The sequence below is a fragment of the Toxotes jaculatrix genome, chromosome 8 (assembly GCF_017976425.1).
Source record: "Toxotes jaculatrix isolate fToxJac2 chromosome 8, fToxJac2.pri, whole genome shotgun sequence".
In the NCBI taxonomy this organism is placed as follows: domain Eukaryota; kingdom Metazoa; phylum Chordata; class Actinopteri; family Toxotidae; genus Toxotes; species Toxotes jaculatrix.
Window position 1 is genome coordinate 17,708,333 of NC_054401.1, and position 20,605 is coordinate 17,728,937.

General features: G+C 39.8%; 1 protein-coding gene across 5 annotated transcripts in view; it reads right to left on the reverse strand.

Moving 5' to 3' along the window:
• dnah5 (dynein, axonemal, heavy chain 5) overlaps window positions 1–20,605 on the reverse strand; it is a 90,496-nt gene that overhangs the window by 22,218 nt on the left and 47,673 nt on the right. For all 5 annotated transcript variants that reach the window (XM_041044454.1, XM_041044455.1, XM_041044453.1 and 2 more), the window contains 12 exons: window positions 16,916–17,183; window positions 15,929–16,052; window positions 15,435–15,542; window positions 14,328–14,442; window positions 13,262–13,438; window positions 11,310–11,513; window positions 9,588–9,767; window positions 6,898–7,035; window positions 3,784–3,919; window positions 3,359–3,540; window positions 2,753–2,887; window positions 944–1,099 (listed from right to left, as the gene is read on the reverse strand). In XM_041044454.1, the coding sequence (XP_040900388.1) occupies window positions 944–1,099; window positions 2,753–2,887; window positions 3,359–3,540; window positions 3,784–3,919; window positions 6,898–7,035; window positions 9,588–9,767; window positions 11,310–11,513; window positions 13,262–13,438; window positions 14,328–14,442; window positions 15,435–15,542; window positions 15,929–16,052; window positions 16,916–17,183 (1,923 nt within the window). The remainder of the gene's footprint in view (window positions 1–943; window positions 1,100–2,752; window positions 2,888–3,358; window positions 3,541–3,783; window positions 3,920–6,897; window positions 7,036–9,587; window positions 9,768–11,309; window positions 11,514–13,261; window positions 13,439–14,327; window positions 14,443–15,434; window positions 15,543–15,928; window positions 16,053–16,915; window positions 17,184–20,605) is intronic.

Sequence of the window (20,605 nt, forward strand, 5' to 3'; positions counted from 1 at the left end):
AGGACACAAAGCACAGAAACAAACTGCAAACGTAGCTACAGAATCTTTAATTTCCTTTAATACCACTGATCCCATCAACATTTTTTTTTACAGCGGTAACTAACTCCAGGTCCAGGTAATTATTAAGTTTAATTTGTTTGGCAATACAAATTTTTTTTGAGTCTCAGTGTCTGAGACCAAAGTGAATCCTTGAGTCTCCTAGTTATGTTTGAGACGAGCTTCTAAAGTGTTAGAAAGACGTCTGCCCAAAAAACAGACACAGATGAAAAAGAGAAAGACAATGTAGAAGAATTTTAACAGCAGGAAAAAAATGTTTTTGTACTTGGCCTTGGTCGAAGTTATAAAATATGTTTTCCTAGTTACTGGTGGCTCTTATAAAGATATCCACAGCCAGGCCAAAGTGTGCTATGATATGATACCTTTTAACAAAAGCTGGTGCTGATTAACTTCTCTGATATCACAAAGAACAAAATAAAAGTGGAAAAAAAATGGAAATTGATAAGAAGACAGACCCGTAGGAACAGGAAGAAATTAGTCTGTACAGTCACTCAGTCTTAACATAATAAAACATACTCTTTGCAAGTGACCAAGCCCACTGAACAAATTTTAATCTGTCCCCAGACACTGAACATGATTTGGGACTGGAGCTCCAGCTGGCATGATTAGAGAAACCAAAGACCCGCTCCACCTCCAGCCAGCACTACCCATGTTGTGCAGTGTCAGTGAGCAGGCTTGTTTTCCGCTTCCTGAGCTAATCAACCTGCGTAAGTTGGTACAGGTGTGACAGCTGGCATGGCAGGAGGGAACCAGCCAAGTCCCATCATGCCTCCCACCACCACTCAAAACACACCTGCTCATTTCACACTTCTAACCAAGGTAAAAAATAAATAAATAAATAAAAATAAATAAATAATATAGATGAGGGTTATTTCTGCCACATTACCTTGTAAGTAGAGCCGGTTTTGATGAAGTTTTTCTCAAGAATGTTGTCGAGTGCGGGGTCCAACTCTTCCCCTACGTCCTCGATCAAAAGGGGGCGCCCAAGAGACAAACTATCCTCCAGGTGGTTCTTGAAGTATTTATGGTTCAGTGAGGTGATCTGGGATCAGAAAAGGGAACTTCTAATTAATAGATGGATTTTAAAATGGCTTTTCCCTTATACCAGACTGATGAGCAGATCACTCATTTATAAAACAGAAAGTGAGACACACATTTGACTTTGCCCCTCATTCCTCCTAAGCTACAAAGGCCAGCCTCTGTCTGGGGAATGTGACTATCCAAACTAATAATACTTCACTTTTTATGATGAGCCATTTTTAGAAAACCTTATAAAAAATAGAGTTGGTTTGATGAGGTCACTTGTGGATAGGGTTTAAACCCACTGCTTGGGGAAATGCATCTTCAGGACACTTATAATAGGACTACAGAATGCATTCACTCGGCTTAGAGATTGCTGCTAACAGGGCCAGTGACCTTGGCTGGTCTTATTACGCCTGCAGATTTTTGCAGCACTTTTTCAAGGAGATGTACAAGAGAAAAAGCTTGTTGGACACTAGGAAGGATTTGAGGGCAAACAGGACACTACAGAATCTGAGAATCTAGGACTAGCACTTCAAGCAATGTGAAGATGTTTTTAGGCTACTGAAAATCTTACAAAACTGAAAACTAATATGGTCCTCATAAATGGAGCCATACAAAGTCCTGACATGTGGCTGGGTGCAGTTGAGGTGTTTTTTTTATGAACCACTATCCTGTTTGATTTAACTTTTTGGCAGTTCTGCATTATTGGATAGATGACAACATGAAACCAGAAACAATAATTTGACACACTGCAGGCCGTCCGTGGGTTTTAGATATTACAAGACAATCACGCAACATAGCTGACTGACCAACCATTCTGGTGTTCTGCTGTTGTTCTTGTATAATGTTAATGTTACACACTCATTGTACATTACATAATGTAGCCACAAACACAGGTCACAGTGGCTTCAGAAAGTATTCAGACCTCTCAGTTATTGCACATTACTGTGCTGTGGATTTTAAATTGAGAAAACTGAATTTTTTTACCCATCAATACACATTCATTCATTTTCTATACTGCTTGATCCATCAGGGCCGTGGGAGAGCTGGAGCCTATCCCAGCTGACTACAGACGAGAGGAGTACACCCTGGACTGGTTGCCAGTCAATTGCAAGGCCGACACACAAAGACAGACACACTCACATCTAGGGGCAGTTTAGAGTAGCCAATTAACATGTTTTTGGGATTGTGGGAGGAAGACAGAGTACCTGGAGAACTGAGGCACAGGAAGAACATGCAAATTCCACGCAGAAGAGCTCAGACCGTGGTTCGAACCCTCTTGCTGTGAGTTGACAGTGCTAACCTGTTGTTCCAGCAGGTTCTCCCATCTCTGCAGAGGACTTGTGAAGCTCTGTTAGAGTGACCATCGGGTCAATCAGTTCAATTTGCCACAGGTGGCCTCCAATCAAGTTCTAAATACATCTCAAGGGTAATTAAAGCACAGAGGATGACCACAGGGTCTGAATACTTTTGAGAGATTTCAACTTTTGATTTTTAATAAATTTGCAACATGTTTTCACTTTGTCATTATGGGTTATTGAATGTGGATTGATGGGGCAAAATATTTGTTTTATCCATTTAAAATTAAATCAACAAAACAATAAATTCTGAAGCCACTGTATTTAAAAGCAACAATGAAACAGATTAAAAAAAAACAAAACAAAACTCTAACCTGCAGCTCATTCCTGGTCTCCTTGTTCTTGATCCAGATTTTCCCCTGTGTCTGTGGGTCAATAAGGAGGGGGAAGCGGGCGGCTTTGGTGACAATGATGCCATTCTGAATGGAAAGGTCATCACTGGGGAGCCCCTGTAAGACGACAGACAAATGACTGGTGAGGCTCAATCCTTATGTTTACCTAAGCAAATGCCAGCTAATCTATATGCACATAAATAATTGATTTATCAGCAGCAAACATTTAAATGATAAATACATTTATTCCATAAGGAAGGGCAATAATTAATAATGAAGTAAATACTGCAGGCAATGATTCATAGAGAAAAGGTCAGATTTCTTTAACTCCAGATATTTTCCAGGTAGTGTTTTGGTGACTATCCTGATGTTTTATTTATTTTGTGAGATCAAAGTAAACACACACTCTGCTTGTCCTGTTGGATTAAGATAAAGAACATTCAAATCCTATCTATGAAGCACCTATCAAAGAAACTAGATCAACAACATACAGTATAAATCACATACTGTATGTACAACATCAGCAGGTACTAAAAACATGTCTGTAGCTGATTTGGTCAGAATTAGTTACCAAAGCAGATCACTGACCTGCAGGTTCCATTCACTAACAGTGGGTGCATCAATGAGCAGCTCAGTCAGATTGAGATTGTTGCCAAATGGGATGCGGCGTTGCTTCAACTCCCGCTGCCAGTCATTCAATAAGAGATTACGAAACTCCTGATTGAAGGGACCAGAGTAAGAGAGGAACGCTGTGGCTAGAAGAACATCACCTGGGACAAGAAGACAAAGGTGTCATTGAACTTAAGTATTAGGCTTGTACTCCATATTGTGGTAAACCAAGAGTAACTTGTCATTTAGTTGCATAATCATCCAATAGAAATGGTGTCAAATCATTTCTAATTCATGCTAACAACTTTTCACAACTCAAACATATCAATGTAGTCAATGTGAGCATTAATTATTGATTTGCAGAGACACCTCTCTTAGTTTAGAAGCCTGCATTAAAAACCCACCAACAAGGCGTTTGGTTTGAGCAGCAAACTCTTTGCTCTGCTCTGTCCATCTCTCCTTCTCGCCAGCAAGACCGCTGATGAGACTGGACGCTGTCTGCATTTTGTGTCTGCAGCGGTCAGCATCCTCCAGCAGTGTCTGATGGGAAGGGAGGACAGATAAGCAGGTCAGTAGGTCGATGTGTCCAACCATCTCTTTGTCAATCCATCCATCTAACTCTCATCCAACCATTCTTTCTCAGTATGTCCATATGTATTTATGTCAATCTCAAGTCTGTGTATATGGACAGAGAGTGCATGTTCATATCAGTATTGAAATAATCCACAATCTTTTGTGACTGGTTTCTGATGGTCTCTAATCTCAGTACACTCGGACTCGGATATGGTGGCAAGAAAAATTAATTGAACCCTTTGGAATTATCTGCATTTATGTATAGATTTGTCTTAAGATCAGTCAGATCTTCATCTAACTCACAATTATGAACAAACACAATCTATTTTAACTAAAAACACAGAAATCATTGTATTGTCCTTGTTCATTTGGATACATAATTCAAACATTCAGAGTTTTAGGTTGGAAAAAGTACATGAACCCCTCAGTTAGTGACATCAATAAAAGGTAGCTGGAGACAGGAGTTAGGAAAACTGGAGTCCAATCAGTGAAACCAGATTGGAGGGGTTTGTTAGAGCTGCTTTGACCTTTAAAAGCACTCAGACATTTTGATTTTGTTATTCACAAGAAGCATCTGCTGATGTGAACCAGGCCTCACAAAAAAAGAGAGATGTCAGAAGACTTTGGATCTAGAACTGTTCACATGAAGCTGTAAAGCGATCTCAAAGAGCTTAGATATTCATCAGTCCACTGTCAGACAAACTGTCCATAAATGCAGATCATTTAGTATTGTGGCTACTGTCTCTTAGCAGTGGACCCAGTCAGAACCCAGACCTTAACCCAATAGAGATACTGTGGAATTACATCAAGGGAGCCGTTCACACCAGACATCCTCAGACTATGGCTGATCTGAAGCAGTTCTGTTGAGAAGAATGGTCCAGAATTACTCCTGAATGTTGTGCAGGTCTGATCTATAGCTAACACAAGCTCTTGTTTGAGGTCGTTGCCGCCAAAGGAGATTCGAACAGTCATTAAATCAAAGGGTTCACTTACTTTTTCCACCAGGCCTTTGATTGTTTAATGGGTGTGTTCAATAAAGTCATGACAGATTGTAATTGTGTGTTATTAGCTTAAGTACATTGTGTTTGTCTACACAGATCCCATTTTACAACCAATTTACACAGAAAAGCAGCCAATTCCAAAAAGTTTCTTTCTTTCTTTCTTTTCCCACTGTAGGTATAAAGCTGATGACAAATATGTTTTTATATTCTCTTAACCACTGTGTGTGTTTCCCCCATGTGCCATAGCAGAAAGACATGCAGTTTAAGTTAAATTCTAAATTGCCCATAAGTGTCATGTTGTCTGTCTGAATGTGGTTCAGTGAAAGGCATCTACCTCTCACCCAATGCACACTGGGTTAGGCTTACATTGGCTCAGGACCCCTGTGACCCCCGGAGGACTGATGGATGTGTTCGTATTTTCTGTCAATATTTTTGTCCTATCTAACTAACCAAGTTATCTTCCCTTTTTAAAAATATTGCAAGAGGCCAGTGGCTCTTCTAAGACATTTATCAAATGTTCACAGGCAATAATGAGCTTGTTTGTCCAATGGCAATAACGTCATCAATAAGCACCGTCTGGTTTTGGCTTTCTCTTAATTAATAAGCATATCAAAGTTAACAGCCGTTGTCTGAGCCTCAAACGCTTCTGCAGTGAGACCTTCCCTCTCGCTTTTGGCCCCTGGAGACGAACAGTTCTGCGTCTTAATCACAAAATTATTTAAAAAAAAGTCAACTTGGGCTGTCCAGATTTCCTAATCAGGGAGTGTTGCTGCACATACTGTTCCATTTACATGCTGTTATTTGTCACAGAACGGAAAGTACTGATGCTGAAGCACACACATACACACACACACACACACACACACAGTAGACACACTCACAAACCTGAACACGCAATTAACAATGTACCATTGGTGTTAGCTGCATTATTTTAAAACCTGAGTAATGGGAGTCATATCACGGGTCTTCAGGCTGTGATTTAAAAACAGTCGACATCTGAGATTTCAGTTTATAGACTCATCTATTTCTTTTTTTTTTTTTTTAAAAGGGGGCAGCTCACTTTATAAAGTGCTGCTATTTGCCTAAATTACTGTATTGTGGTGATAATGATGTTAAAACATCATCAGCAAGTTAAGGCTTAGAGAAACTTTTCTACCCCACTTTCAACACACAACCTGGTCATAAATAGCAGCAGAGCTCTGCTGTCATGACAACAGAAGCTTAAGAAATAATCTTTTTTTACCAACATGTACAGATAAAGATACTAATTACAGACTTAATTTAGCTTAAGTATAGCCATCCCACATATTTTCATGATCACTTTTTTCATTATTTTTTTCACTAATGGACAAAATGTTTTAGCCTGTGTTTATGCATAAAAACACTAAGTGAAGAAACTTACTGCTGCTGTGAAAAAAGGGGAGTGAGCTCCCATAGAGAATGAAATATCATTGTTCCAGGAAATTATGAACTGAATCAATAAAGCACAAAGACAGCTGTGCCAGCCAATGTAAATTTAAGCGAATTAGGAAATAAAATGGGATCACCAGTTTGGATCCAGGCCAAGTAGTGCAGTGTCATGTGCTGTTAAAACTCAGCTAAGTAGAAATGACATTGTAATTCCTCATTGTCTTACAGGTTTCAGTGGAACAGACCAACATGAGAGTTAGTCCAGGTATAGAAGATGTTGTCTCATCTTCATTAATTAGTCTTAAAAGACAGTTTGTCCGAGATAGCTCATTCCTTAAGTATTTATTGCATTTTCCAAATCCAAAGCCTCAGGAGTCGAAGCAGCAGCACACCTTAAATAATTAATCCCACATCTGCGTTATATCACATGATCCAATTGTCGTTTCGGATGTCTTTCAAGCACATACTGTTCATTTTTTGTGTGGTAATTTGATTTATGTATATGTTTTGAGGAAATTAAGTAAAATTATTGACCTGTTTCTCCATCATGGCCTTCTCATACTCTCCCTGCACCACATCCAGCTCTGCTTGCTTGGCATCCAGCTCAGCCTGAGCCTTCTGAAGGTCCACATTAGCTATGGCCAGACGATTCTGCTGCACTGCCAAGTTAGCCTAAAGAAGAGGGGAAAACAGAGAGAGAGAGGGAGACAAAAGGATCTGTGATTCCCCAATTGCACTTAAAAGCCTGCAGGGGTCATGGTCAGTTCTCAGAGAGATGAGGGAGAGAAAAGACACAAGAGAAGAAACACCAGATGAGGTGGTAGGGAGGATTTGACAGAAAAAAAGAGAGAGGAAAGGTGGCAGGAGTGAGTGTATAATTGGGAACTGGGACAGCTCTGTCTAAAGAGCAAAAAACCTGCTTTTGCATGAAACCCACAATGAAAAACTGACGAGATTAAATCATTTTTAAAACATTAGCAACAAATAAGCAAGTATGGAAAGTAGTACATTTTTTTCTGAGCTTTTGGTGTAGAAAATATGTCACAGGAGCAGATGTAGGGATTTATAGCTTCAAACTGGAGATACAACAACAGAGGTTTACAAGAGGAAATGAGGCAGACAGAGAGGAACTGGAAATAAACACCAACAGAGGGATGATGAGGAGAGCAAGGCAGGAGGAAAGAGAGGCTGAGGATGACAGAGGAAAAGCTGAAAGGTTATTTTCTGGGTAGAGCTAGGGCTGTAGAGATAGCAATGCGAGAGGTTCACAGACAGATTTAGAGAAAAGTTGTGAGTATGTCTAAGTGAGTGTGTTTGGGCAGCCTGGTGAAGAACAAGAAGAAGTCTGAAGTATTCATATAATATTAATTGACATCTGAGAGGACCATCACTGACTGCCTTTCTGTCTGTCTGTCCAGCTGTATCTCTGTCTGGCAGTATGGCTGGCCAGCTTAAAGGGGAGCCACCACTGAGCTGGAAACCAGAAAATCAATTTGCCAGGCTGTGTTCCACGCTAAAGCAAAAGGTCGGGATCAAAGAGGAGAGGCAGAGAGTTCTCATGGAGGTTGTACAGAATAGCAGAAAAACAGAATGTGTGTGTATGTGTGTGACAGAGAGAGAGAGAGAGATGGAGAAAATGAGAGACTGAGAAGGGAGGGGGGAGAAAGTCAGAGAGAAAAGGGATGAGGGAAACAATGTGGAGGAGAAAAATGGGAGATTTGAAAAAGAAACCAGGGCTGAGCAGAGACATGACAGTACAAAGAAGATGGAGAAAATGAGATGTGGCAGAGGTCAAAATAAGTAGGAAAATGAGGCCTGAAACAAGGAGGGATGGAAATCAGGTAAAAAAAACCCCAAAAAGATAAAAAAAACACAATACTGACAAACGGGAAAGAAGAGGTGATCATGAGGCAAAGTTTTAGTGAACACAATCCAAAAGTATAACTACACTCGGTGAGTTGAAACTTTTAAATCATCCAGACTGTACTGACAGGAAGACAAACTAGAAAAAAACAGGATTTGGGACATTTGCATGAAATCCACTGGGCTTAGCAATCAGGTGAAAACTGGTAAAATATATATTACAATGTTGTTTTTCTAGACATGATTGAAGTGCTCTGTGAGTGTGTGTGTGTGTTAATCAGGAATTTTGTGTGCAGAAACACTGACGTGACAATGCATAGAAGCAATTAATTAGTGTGAGTGTATTAGTGAAGCTTAGATGTAAAAAAATAAATAAATAAATAAAAACATACATCAGTCACTTAGATGTTAAGAGGACCCTTCCTGTAGAAATCAGTCATTTCATTTTGTTATAGAAAGACTGAAGAGTTTCAAAAGGTCATTTCATTCATTCGTTCATTATTATTGTTGTTATAGTAGTTTATAATTTTAAAATAAGTCCTCTGATGTTCCTTCACACACAGTAACCAAACTCTTAATTCACCCTATAGAGGTTAATCTAAATTGCCAGATATTAATTAACATGTTGTCTAAGATTTAATCTTTATGTGTCCCACTCAGGACTCCACTTTGTGACTATGACTGGAACAACGAGTTTCATGACCAGACAGCGTGTCTGCCTGGGGAGATGCATTTCTGGCTTTGTACCAGATTTGAACAGAATTTAATTCAAATTGGCTCTGGGAACTTGATTTGAGATGCATCCAGTTTTTTTTTTTTTTTTTTTTTTCATTTTTGTATGCTCATGATCAATGGATAAACGCCCAATTCCCTCTCTCTCTCTCTCTCTCTCTCTCTGTTGGACAAATTTTTAGGGTACTTCTGTTACATACACCGATCAGCAGACTGCTGCTGCCAAAATGTGGGAATATGAATAAATCCTTCCATATCAGAGACAGTCTGTTCTGTTGCTGTTGCCCGGGGTTTCTCTGCAGATCAACAACTTATCTCCTACACCGTAAGTGTTCCTTATTAATCTGAGTGGAAGAGTGGAAGGCCATGGACTTTGCCCTTGGAGTGTGTGTGTGCAAGCGTGTGTGTTATGTGTGTTTGTTAGTGCGATGATGACATTTGCATCATAATGTGTGTGTAAGTGGCTGACATAAGTTTGTTTGTGTACAGTGGACTCACAGGCAGTTTCAATTATCTATCAACCAATGAAAACTATTTTTTTTATTCTATTTTTAGTGATACAACAGTACTGTTTTAACTTCTGTTGCACTAAGGAACTACTGCCCTAGATCTGCTGCACTGTATGTTACCTTCAAGGGTAAGACCTCCTTGTTGATGGAGAAGAAGGAGGCCATGGCTTTTGTCCAGGATGCAAGACCGGCCACATTGCCACACACCCTCTTGGCTGTTTCAATGTTGTAGTCGGGCATGTCAAAATAAGGCTGCAGCAGCTCCACCATTTCCTCATTAATGGTGTCTTTGGGGAATTGCTGCAAGGCAGAGAGAGAGAGAGAGCGAGAGAAAGGTGGAAAACGTGGGGGGGTAGGGGGTGGGAGTGAGGAGAAATTATCTGAATTAAAAGAACTGGGACATTTTTTTTCAGTCAGTACACAAAAGAATATACAGATTAACCACACTTGTAACTCCCCTGTTGCTTAAAAACAAAGAATGTACAATTGTATGAGAGACAAAGAAGGAGAGAAATGATGAAGACACACAGAGCAATGGTTATTATGAGAGATAAAGACAGAGGGGAGAACAGGTAGTGAAAAGATGCAGAGTAAGACGGATGAGTCTGGAGACTGAGACAAAGTGTAAACACAAAGAAAAGAAATAAAACAGCTCGGTGCGGAACTGAGGGACAGATGAATCTAAGAGGAACATAACAGAGTAAAAAAGGAAGATTGTGCAAAAGTGGGTGAAGTAGAAGTAGGCAGTATAAGGCAAGGAAGCAAAAAGATGAAAGATAAGATACAGAGGTGTGCAAGGTCAGATAAAAAACCTGGTGTAGTGGCAAGAGAGATGAGATAGAAATAACAGAAAAAATGGTGAGAGAGATGGGTACACAGAAATAAAAAGTAACAATAAGAGGGAAGTAAAACTGGAATAAGTTGAGGCAAATGTAAGCAGGGCTGTGGATTGTTGTGGATTCAAATTTGAAGACTGAAATCCAAGACCACAAGTTCTTCACACTGAGACAGTACCTATGTTTTTTTATTCTTAAAACATAACTTTATTATTTTATGAAGCTAAGAACGGCTTTATATATAGGAAAATGCCAATGCTTAAGTTTATGGGGGGACAAAGCAGATCATCCAACCTGAGCTTACAATTAACGTTGGTAAGTAAATGCTTTAAAATTTGTAATAAACCTCAGTGCTCCATGGTAACCAGTATCCTGCAAGTATAAACACTCTGAAGATTCATGCATGTATGTAACATCACCATTTTACACATTATCCTGATGTAATCTGTTTTACAATAAATTATCATATATATGTACAACAGAATACACCTGTCATCTTAAAAAATGTAGTTAGTAGTCTCCTTGTTCTTCCTTTTATGAGTATCATTCTTATTATTGTTATAAACAAGAAAAAGCTGCTCTTATGTAGAACAGCAGCTAATGTTATCCATTAAAAAATGAGCAAAATAGAAAATACAATTCAATGTTTAGTCAGGCTTCAGCCAGTGATTGTACTGTGTATTGAAACACACCCAAGTTGTGTTTGTAACCACTTCAAGAAAAAGGATCATTTACACCAGGATATTACTGAAGAGTCTAATGTAGATTTTAATTGTGTGTTTTCTGATTTACTTTTACAACATAAGAAACTTCAAAATTTGATGGAAGGTCTGGTCCTTCTGAAATGCATGCACAATGATTTTACCTTTTTCATGTTCAATATGGCAAATAATGCTATAGGCTACCAAGAATATTATGGGGTTAATGGCATGTGTGACCAAGCCCTCTGCAGCATCTACACCGTACTTCAGTCTCAGCAGTATGAATCTGATGTTAGCGGGTATACCTGCAGACTGCCCAGGAAGTTTCCAGCAGTCATGAGTTTTAGGGACTCCTGCCAGGACGGGGTGTTACAGTTCTTCTCTGGGTCGATCTTCACTGTGTTGACTCGCCTCTGGAAGAGCAGCAGCACGCAGTCCATGATCCGCATGATGAGGTGGGGGGGGCGGCCAAGCGTTCGCACGGTGGCAATGTCTGATGGCTTGATTGTCTGAGTGGGTACAGAGAGAGAGAAGAATGTAAGCTATAGCTGAATGTTCAATAGTGTTGGATAACTTGATGTTGTGGATTGAAAATAAGGACAACAGGGCTTAAAGTCGGTCTTGTTTTTAAGTGAATTTTACAGCAAACTCAGAACACTCATACCACTGAAACAAGGAAAGCAATTACACTGGCTTATATATATATATATATATATATGGTTTTTTTTCCCCTTTAAATCTTTCATTATAAACCAACAGTCAGAATTGAGTTCTCATATGGCACTTAGTTTCATGTTATAATTACTCTTTGTCTGTCTGTACAAATGGGAGGACAGGAAATGTGTGGGGGATAGAGGTAAATAGAGAAAGAGGATTTCAGTTGGCAAACAAATTGGATGCACACAGGACACACTATAGGGTGTGAAGAGTAGAGAGAGAGAATTAACTGAGATGAGAACAATGACTAAAGTCATTTGTTTTTCATTCCCTCTTTCTATGACAAGACATACAATGCTGCAGTTTGGCAATATAAAACTGAAAAAGTGCACGGCACTGACAAAGAGAGACAGAGGGAAATAAAGAAAGCATGAAGACAAAGTGTAAACTCTGACAGAATGAGAAGAGTTCTGAAACCAGGGACAGAGAATTACCTCAAGGGACTGATTAAAATGAAGGCGAAAGCAGGAGAGTAAAGAAAATGTCCCAGTGAGAGTTGTTTGGCTGTTTCGTCAGGCCCCCCGCCTGCTTGTCTCATCTCTTCTCCTTTTTTGCACTTTCCTTGTTTCTGCTCTGTCCTCCCCGCTCCATTTCCGCTCTGTTTTTATCAGCTCGAGTGTAGTGAATCTCCCACCACACAGTCAGCCAGCAGACAGTCTGGTTTATCATCTGCTTCCACTTTCACTATTTCCTCTCGTCTCCTTTGCTTCTTATGAAAATGTCTCAATAATGTCACTGCAAAAATCGTGATTTGAATTTAGCAACATCCTGGGCGCTATAAAGATGTTCACAGTGAATACCTTGGATTCATCTGCCGGTAGGAGGAAATAAGTGTCTTGAATGAGTGGCAAAATGTCTTTAATTTTACAACAACCCCTATGCACCACCGGGCATTAGGTGACAGCTCTATTTAAGCCATTCAGCCATGCATTTGAAATGATCATCAGTCCAAACAGACTGCCCAGGGTTGCCTGTTTGGAAAATTAAGGTTTATATTCGCAGGAGCAAAATAGAAATTCTAATCAGAGACCTGCCGTAGGAGATGTGTATGCAACCATCAGCCCAGGAGGAGAGCTTTAATTACAACGCAGCTCCAGGCCCAGAGCCCCGTGCTAACTTTAGACACATCCGCTGTTGCACATATACGCACACCAGGGTGACAAGGCTAAAGGCAAAAACCTGCATGCAGTTACAGATAGCGAGTCACAGAGGGCTGTAAGTGGCACCCTGAAGCAACACAAATTAAGAGAGCAAGAAAAATATTGGTGGGGGAGGCAATAAGCCACACACACTGTGCACAATAACCTGCTCCAACACACAGTTTACTGACAAATCTGTGCTCACATATGTCGTACACAGGGATAGCAGAGAACATTATGAGGAACGGCACCCTGTGATACAGTAGGCTTGAATGAAACTGGTCATTGTTATTTGATGTAGCACATGAATATACAACCATATAAAGTCTATATTCATACTGCATACAGGAATTCATCAAGACTGTGTAGTGTTAGTATGTCTTATTATGTATGTCCCATACCTGCAGTGCAGCCTCCGCCTCCTCAAGAGCTGGCCGCGCAGCTTCAAGTTTCTCCTCAGCGATGGCCTTGTCAGCTGAGATACTGTCTACAATGGCCTGGGCCTTGTCCTTCACTTTCTGCACCTCCACCTTCACTCGTTCCGCTGCCTGGGCTTTTACTGTCACCTCCTTCAACACCTGGGTGTATGCACACAAAAAAACAAAACAAAACATGGCAATGAAGCAACATCAATCTCAACTTTCACTGCTTCTTCAGTATCAACAAAAAGAAAATAACTGCCAATCTCATGTTTGTTTGGTTATCACTTAGTAGACACTTCTGTATGAAATTTTAATGTCAGTTATTATTCAAAGCAAACACATACAGACCTGAGACATATGAGGCAAACAGATATATCAATATGGGCATGAATGATAATAATAATAGGAAAACAAATACAAATACACTCCAGTCCTCCGGCACAGTAGTATAACACACATCTTGGACCCCATTACACATAACTTGTCTTGTTCCAGACACTGCAGCAGTTTCATCACTTAAGTACACAGCAATACAATAGTTCCACCCACTCTAAAGTCCAAGTGATATCACGCTAATTCCAGCAATTAACAGTTATTTGCTATTTATTTTCAATTTAATTTCTATTTATGCATGAAACTGCTGCAGCACTGCCTGACTGATACAGACTCTGCTTTTTCATTCATGCAAAGAAACATCATTAATTTCACTGCTGTTCATTTGCATCCACAAATACCTGCACATACAACTGGAATTCAATACAAATAACCAGAATAATAAATATTTGTTTCCAGAAACAATTAAATGCTCACAAATCAGTGTGACAGCACCAGTCAATTATAGACTGTTGCTATTTTAATTTCAAAATGCCTTGATCACTTGATAATTCATTTTCAAATGTCAGTGAAATTCTAAGTCAACTAAAAAATTAAACTGTCAGAAAGAGTTGGTGCCCTTAGAGACACTTTCTGAACATAAACACACACACACACACACACACACACACACACACACACGGAAAAAAACTCACTCTTGTCTGAAACCTACCATATCAGCCTTGTCATTGGCAACCTGTAGCTCCTTCTCTTTAACCTCCAGCTCCTTGCTGAGCGCTGCTACAGACTCCGATGCCTCCTTCAGCTTCTGGAGACCAGTGTTCATCCTTAACAAGAGAAATATTCAAAAACAATCAGTTGAGCTGCATGCATTTCCCAGCATACACCTTGTTTTTGTGTGCTGCGCTTTGTAAAAGGCATCTGCATGTCGGCACCTGGGGTCCTGCTTGTCGTAAATATCTACAAAACGTTGAAGATGAACTACATGATATTCTGACTGAACCTCTGGTCCACCGGGCACCAGGTGGTGAAAATACTTTCACATTATTCACAGGAAAAGAGCTTTTCATCCTTGGCCGCCGTAGCATGTGTCTCGTCAGAATTCTAAATGTCATGATATCCCTTCAACAGCTGCCAATAAATCTTGGGAGGCTCAGGGCATTGCTGATAAGCAGACATGGGTTCAAAATCATGAGGAAAAGGAGCACAGCAATTTCATGCTGTCCTGAAATCTGGGATGTTTTTTTAATGCTGTAGTTTGTGCTGTATACTGAAAAAAAAAGCTTATAACTAACAGTTCTGGACTGGTCCCTTTGATGACTGATCACTGTCTGTGCCATTAAGGAGACAGTAACTATTGACTAAGACTAGGGTCAATCTGTGACACAGTTCTTTGAGAATCCGCCTGTGGAAACAACTGTCATTTTTCAGGACGCACACTAATCATACCTAATTACTGATGTGTCACTGTTGGCTGGCCACTCATGGTGACTAAGAGGTGACTAAAGGGAAGACTTGACTACAGATATAAGACTCAACAACTTTATTGTGTTGTTATTATTTATTAAAAACAAGCCTTATACAATCCAAGACGTGTAGACAGTATGCAGAATGTGCAGCGGTTGAGGTTTTGATTCTCAACCCATTTTAGCTGCTGGCTTGCAAACAGGAAATAAGTCACTAATCTTACTCAGCCAATGTGCTACCATCTTAAAGGGGCATGGAAAGCCACCTTACACTCTACAACAACTAACAAGGGCTAGAAGTAGGTGTCATTGTAAACATGATGGATATTTAAATCAGGCTTAAGTTTGTTTACCTGTTGGCAAGGGTCTGGACTTCAGACCTCTTCTCCTTATAGATGGTCTTGTAGCCCTGAATGAAGGACAGGTAGGACTTGGGTGTGACGTGGGTGGAGCGTCGGTATCTAGGTTCAAAATAGATTACATTACGTTAATTTCATGTCATTAGAAAGATGGAGAGTCACAGTGTTTTAAACTTAACTTTTAATCTACATTTAGTAGAACTTTTATTTATCCAGTTACTATTACTCAATATTACATTTGTGATGAAAGATTTTCAAAAACAAATTCCTCTGATGCACTAATGCATTAAAGACATATTTTAGACTGTTCCGGTTCTAGTGGTTAGGGTGCTGACCATTACCAGCAGTGACCCCAGATCATGTACAGCTGTTGCATTTCATTCCCCATCTCTCTCTCTCTCTCTCTCTCTCTCTCTCCCCCCTAATTTCCTGTCTATTTTCTACTATCAGATCTCAAACGAAGTCATGACCTTGATGAGATTCTATACCTCTGGAAGTAGTCCACACATTTCTCTGCCACACCATCCTGGAAGGATCCCATGCACTGGACCACCTCGTTTTTGACCTGGAGAGAGCAGTCGATGTCATAGACAGACAGGAAGTGCTCCGAAACTGAAATACAGGAAGATGGAGGAGAGAAGAATTAGAGAAAAACAAAAATGCGGTGAGTGAAAATTGGTTGCAGAAACCAGATTGGCAATTGTAAACACAAATAAATCCCAAACCTACTGCTAAATACACTAACACTCTGTCAGAAATTCTAATTGATTGTTTTCCAAGCAGGAATGACTGTGGCGCATTATGGATGACAGGTTTTTGTACATTCATTACTATAACATCTGTTCCATATTCCTGATGGAGTCAACAAACTATGAATGGAAACAGAAGAGAAGCCGATAATTGGAAAATATTGACATTTTCACAACCCAATTTCTAAAAGCAAACTGACAATGCTTACAATAGATGCCCTGAAAGAGATTGGTTTTTCAAGACAAAACGAGCTGCGCAAATTTACAATTGCTGAGAAAAATTGAGGCTTCATTCATTTGTAAGAGCATGAAAAAATCTAATTATAATCTACAATATATCAGTGTAATTGAAGGAAAGCATTCTGGAAAGTTATGAAGCAACACCTATAAGATTAACAACAGAAAAATGATGAGACAACTGTAGCTATGCTGCTGGGATTTACTGCTGCAATTTCCTAATCAAATTTCATCTAACAACGACAATTTGAGAAGTTGGTTTTTTGCTCTGACTTTCAGTAAATGATATTGTTATCAAGCTCGCTGAGTGATAAATGAGCATTTTAATATCCAAGTTTAATCTGATTTTACAGCACTGAAAAAATAACAGCAGCCGCTCCAAACGGAAAACAGAATACAAGGATGTAGTGTATACTTATTGGGAAACAAATGCCACCATTAGATAGACAGATCATATCAATATAAAATTAAAACTGCTTGGGAACATACCTGCAACAAGAGCATCCTTTGGCCAGCGGCTGAACCAGTCCATGGTGCAACCAGAAATCAGCGCTGGAAACTTTAAGGCCCGGTTGCGAAACTTTTCTCCAACGGGTGAGAAGCACAGAACAACGTGGAGATTATGTCGGACCCGTGACATGAAATACCCATACAGGTTTTCATTGGTCGGCGGTCGCCTGGGAAACTCTCGCTTCATGACAGGGATGAGATCACTGAGGATCTCGTCAATCTCGTCACGGGCAAATAAGTTGGACACCTGAGGACAGAGACACACAGCCATGTATGTCACCGATGTCACAGTATTTGTGTTAAAGCTTGTGAGTGTGTGTGGGTGGATGTGTGCATCCATGTCTATGTTAAAGATGAGTAACATCTCTACATGATAAGTGCTAAATGTTGGAGGTTGGACAACATCAATTAAGGGAACACATAACAAAAATGTATATAGATATGTTTAATATTGAGCCAAATTTAAAGTAGCGATAGAATTAAACTCTTTAAATTAGATGCTTTTTAATTCTTATTTTGATTAGACTTCATCACGTGCTCAACTTTTTTATTTTTCTGACCCTTCTGACATATGCTCGACCTTTTGATTTCTCCTTATCCTTCACTACAATAGTATGGTTGTTATTGTAATTGCTACACAGCTGGTGACTAACTGCTGTCTTTTCATTCTGGACTATCACTCCCAGTTTGTCCAGCTGCAGGGACGAGGTCACCTCCCTAGAGTTAGAGAGCTTCTGTTTTTTTTTTTGGGGGGGGGGGGGGGGGTAGTTAGAAACACCATGTCTCTAACCATCTGCTGGTTACTCTCACATAAACAACAGCCATCTAACACTAACAGCTTGCTGTTCCTTTTTGTTTCTCATCTCTGTCACCTCGGTCACTGTCTCTCACACACAGTCATACACAGTCATCCTAACACGTCTGCAACACACACCCTCTCTCCAGCATATACAAACAACACACACACAAACCTCTCACCTGAAATAAATAACACCCCAACACAAACACTACCGTCCCCTGGTTCCCACTTCTATCTACCTCCCCTGGTAAAGCAGCTGCCGCTTAAATTTTTATCCAGCTAGGGAGTGGAGAAGAGCTGGGAGAGGAGCAGGTGGAGGAGGTGGATAGGCATGTTACCATGCAGAGAGGGAGGCAGAGAAAGCAACAGAAAACAAAGGAAGATTAGAAAAGAGAATGAGCAGATGGAAAAGGATGAGGATTGAAGAGGGGCAAAGAGGTAAATAAGAGAAGGTAAACAAAGGTGAAAGGACTGAATGTAGATAGGATTTAAAATTGAAAACATCTGGAGGGGAGGGAAAAGTACAGGGGAAAAAACGAATCTGTTAGAAAGTGATTGAACATGCAATGTTGTTAACATCGCCTGCCTGCGGTGTTGATGAACTGACTTGCACATCACTAATAAATACTGAACATAAATGAAACAACCTAGCAAAACATTTAGACACAGTTTATACACTTAGAATCATCACATTCAGTAGATAATGACAATATAGCCAGGCTGTTGCTTGGAGCAAAGTTAAGCACAAATTAAGACCCAGTCTTAAGTCTAGTGGTGTCAGAAGACACTGCTTTTGAATAAAAGCGGGATCAGCCGCTAATGCAAGCCATTAATTTAACTTTGGCAACAGGAAATTCAAAGAATTACTACACAGACAAACTAAAAGAGAAAAAAGTACAAGTAAGTCCAAGTAAAAATAAATAAATAAATAAAGTGGAAGTGAAATTCTAAGTCCAGTGTTTACAAGTGCCTGTCAGTCATCACGTGATGGCTATGTTGCATTGCTGTTCAGGCAATAGAACCTGTGCACGTCAGAAAGGAGCAAGAGGAAAAGAAGGACTGAGTAATGGGCACATGCAAGAATCAACCAATGAGCGAACAACACAGGGCACAGGAATAGAAACAATGATATTTAATATTTCTTTTCAAACCATTTTTCTCCATTTAAATTATACTATTGACTAATTATCAGCTCTGATTCTTAATCTGCTTGTTTTCTGCTAATAAGCACTTGACTTCTGTTGCTGAATGTGTATTTTAAAAAGTGAAGTTGGTAAGTTAGCCCTGTTTTCACAGCTTGCTGATGTCCATGCATTAAACTTGATTAGAACAACATAATATCCCTGCAGAACATAAACATTCAAGCAGTGGGAGCTGCTTGAATGAAGGGGGGTAAAAAGACTCCTACAGTACATCAGCACAGAGCAGCAGCAAAAACAGCTTGGCATTAGGCAAGTGTAAAATAATAATTAGTTCACTTATAAATTAAAAAAAACCTCCAAATAAAATGTGTTGAATATAGCATCTGTTGAGTATGGCACCTATACACTGCAATACTAGAATGTGCTTAGAGGCATGTGAATAAGTTGGAGAAGAAAAAGGGCGGTAGAGGGGAAGCAGAAGTGGAAGAGACAAATAAGGCGACAATAAAGTGTTGGTCGAATGGAGGAGGAAAGAAAAGAGATGGAAACATGGGAAGATAGAGGAGACAGCGGATTAGGAAAACCAGAGGGGGAAAAAAAAACAAGCATTAGAAGAAGAGGAAAACATGAGTCAGAACAGAGAGAGAGAGACATCTCAAAAAGCAAGTGGGCGTGTACAAAAAGTGTGGTGAAATTTTTTTATAGATAAGATAAGATAGATAAGATAAGATAGGGAGAAGGAGAAGAGGTAGAGCAGGAAAGCAAAGAGAATACAAAATAACTGAGGAAAGTGCTGTGGAAATGCTTTGTTTTCCCCAGTTACACCACAACCACTGCATCCAGTACACTGCATGATTCTGGGACTGCTGCAGATGAATGTACAAGTGGTGGCACTTGACCTTGAGGCTACCTGCTGCTGTCGCTGCTGCTACAGAGTAATACAAGGGGGGAAAAAGACCTTTCTGCAGCTATAATGCACTGTGGTGCAGTACAGAGAAGACTGGAGCTGTATTCGTCTCTTCTCTCAGTTACAGCTTCAATTCATTACATGCAAATCAATGAGAAAATAATTGTGAAATGCTATCACACTGACTGGGAAAACGCAATTTGCCTTTTAATTTGATTGAACTGAGATAAACTGCGCCGCTTATAATCCATATTGAGCCTACATGGTTCTGTTCTCTGTGTCTGTGTTGTTGCTGCCTTGGTATCACGGTCATGAAATGTTTATTTCACTCAAGGCTGAGTGCCAGCTGTCAGTCAGTCAGTAACACAGCAAAAGTATAATTGAGGCCTTTGTGGATAATATTAGTGCACGTGATTCAGTGCAGCACGGTAGGCAACACTAGAGTGTTGATTATCAAACTGCTGTAAAAACACAAATGTAATGGAACATTAATTAAAACACAATAAAATGAGAGACACATTAGTGCAAAGGGAGAAAGAGCACCACTGTTATTAATGAATTTAGCCAAAGGTATGAGCCATGTTTTCCATTCTCTATATTATTCTGACAAATTATACTAATAAGCAACTTAATGTGTAAGTTATAAGGGGCTATACATGTATAAAGCACGCCCTGAGGAATATTTACTTAACTACATCATTATAAAATTAATTCTGAAGTACAACAGCTGCATGACAATGAAAAATTGTTCAATGCAAAACTCTATGAGCAATCCTCCCTGTGCTTATTCTGTGTTTCCATTTGGCCAACCTGACACCATT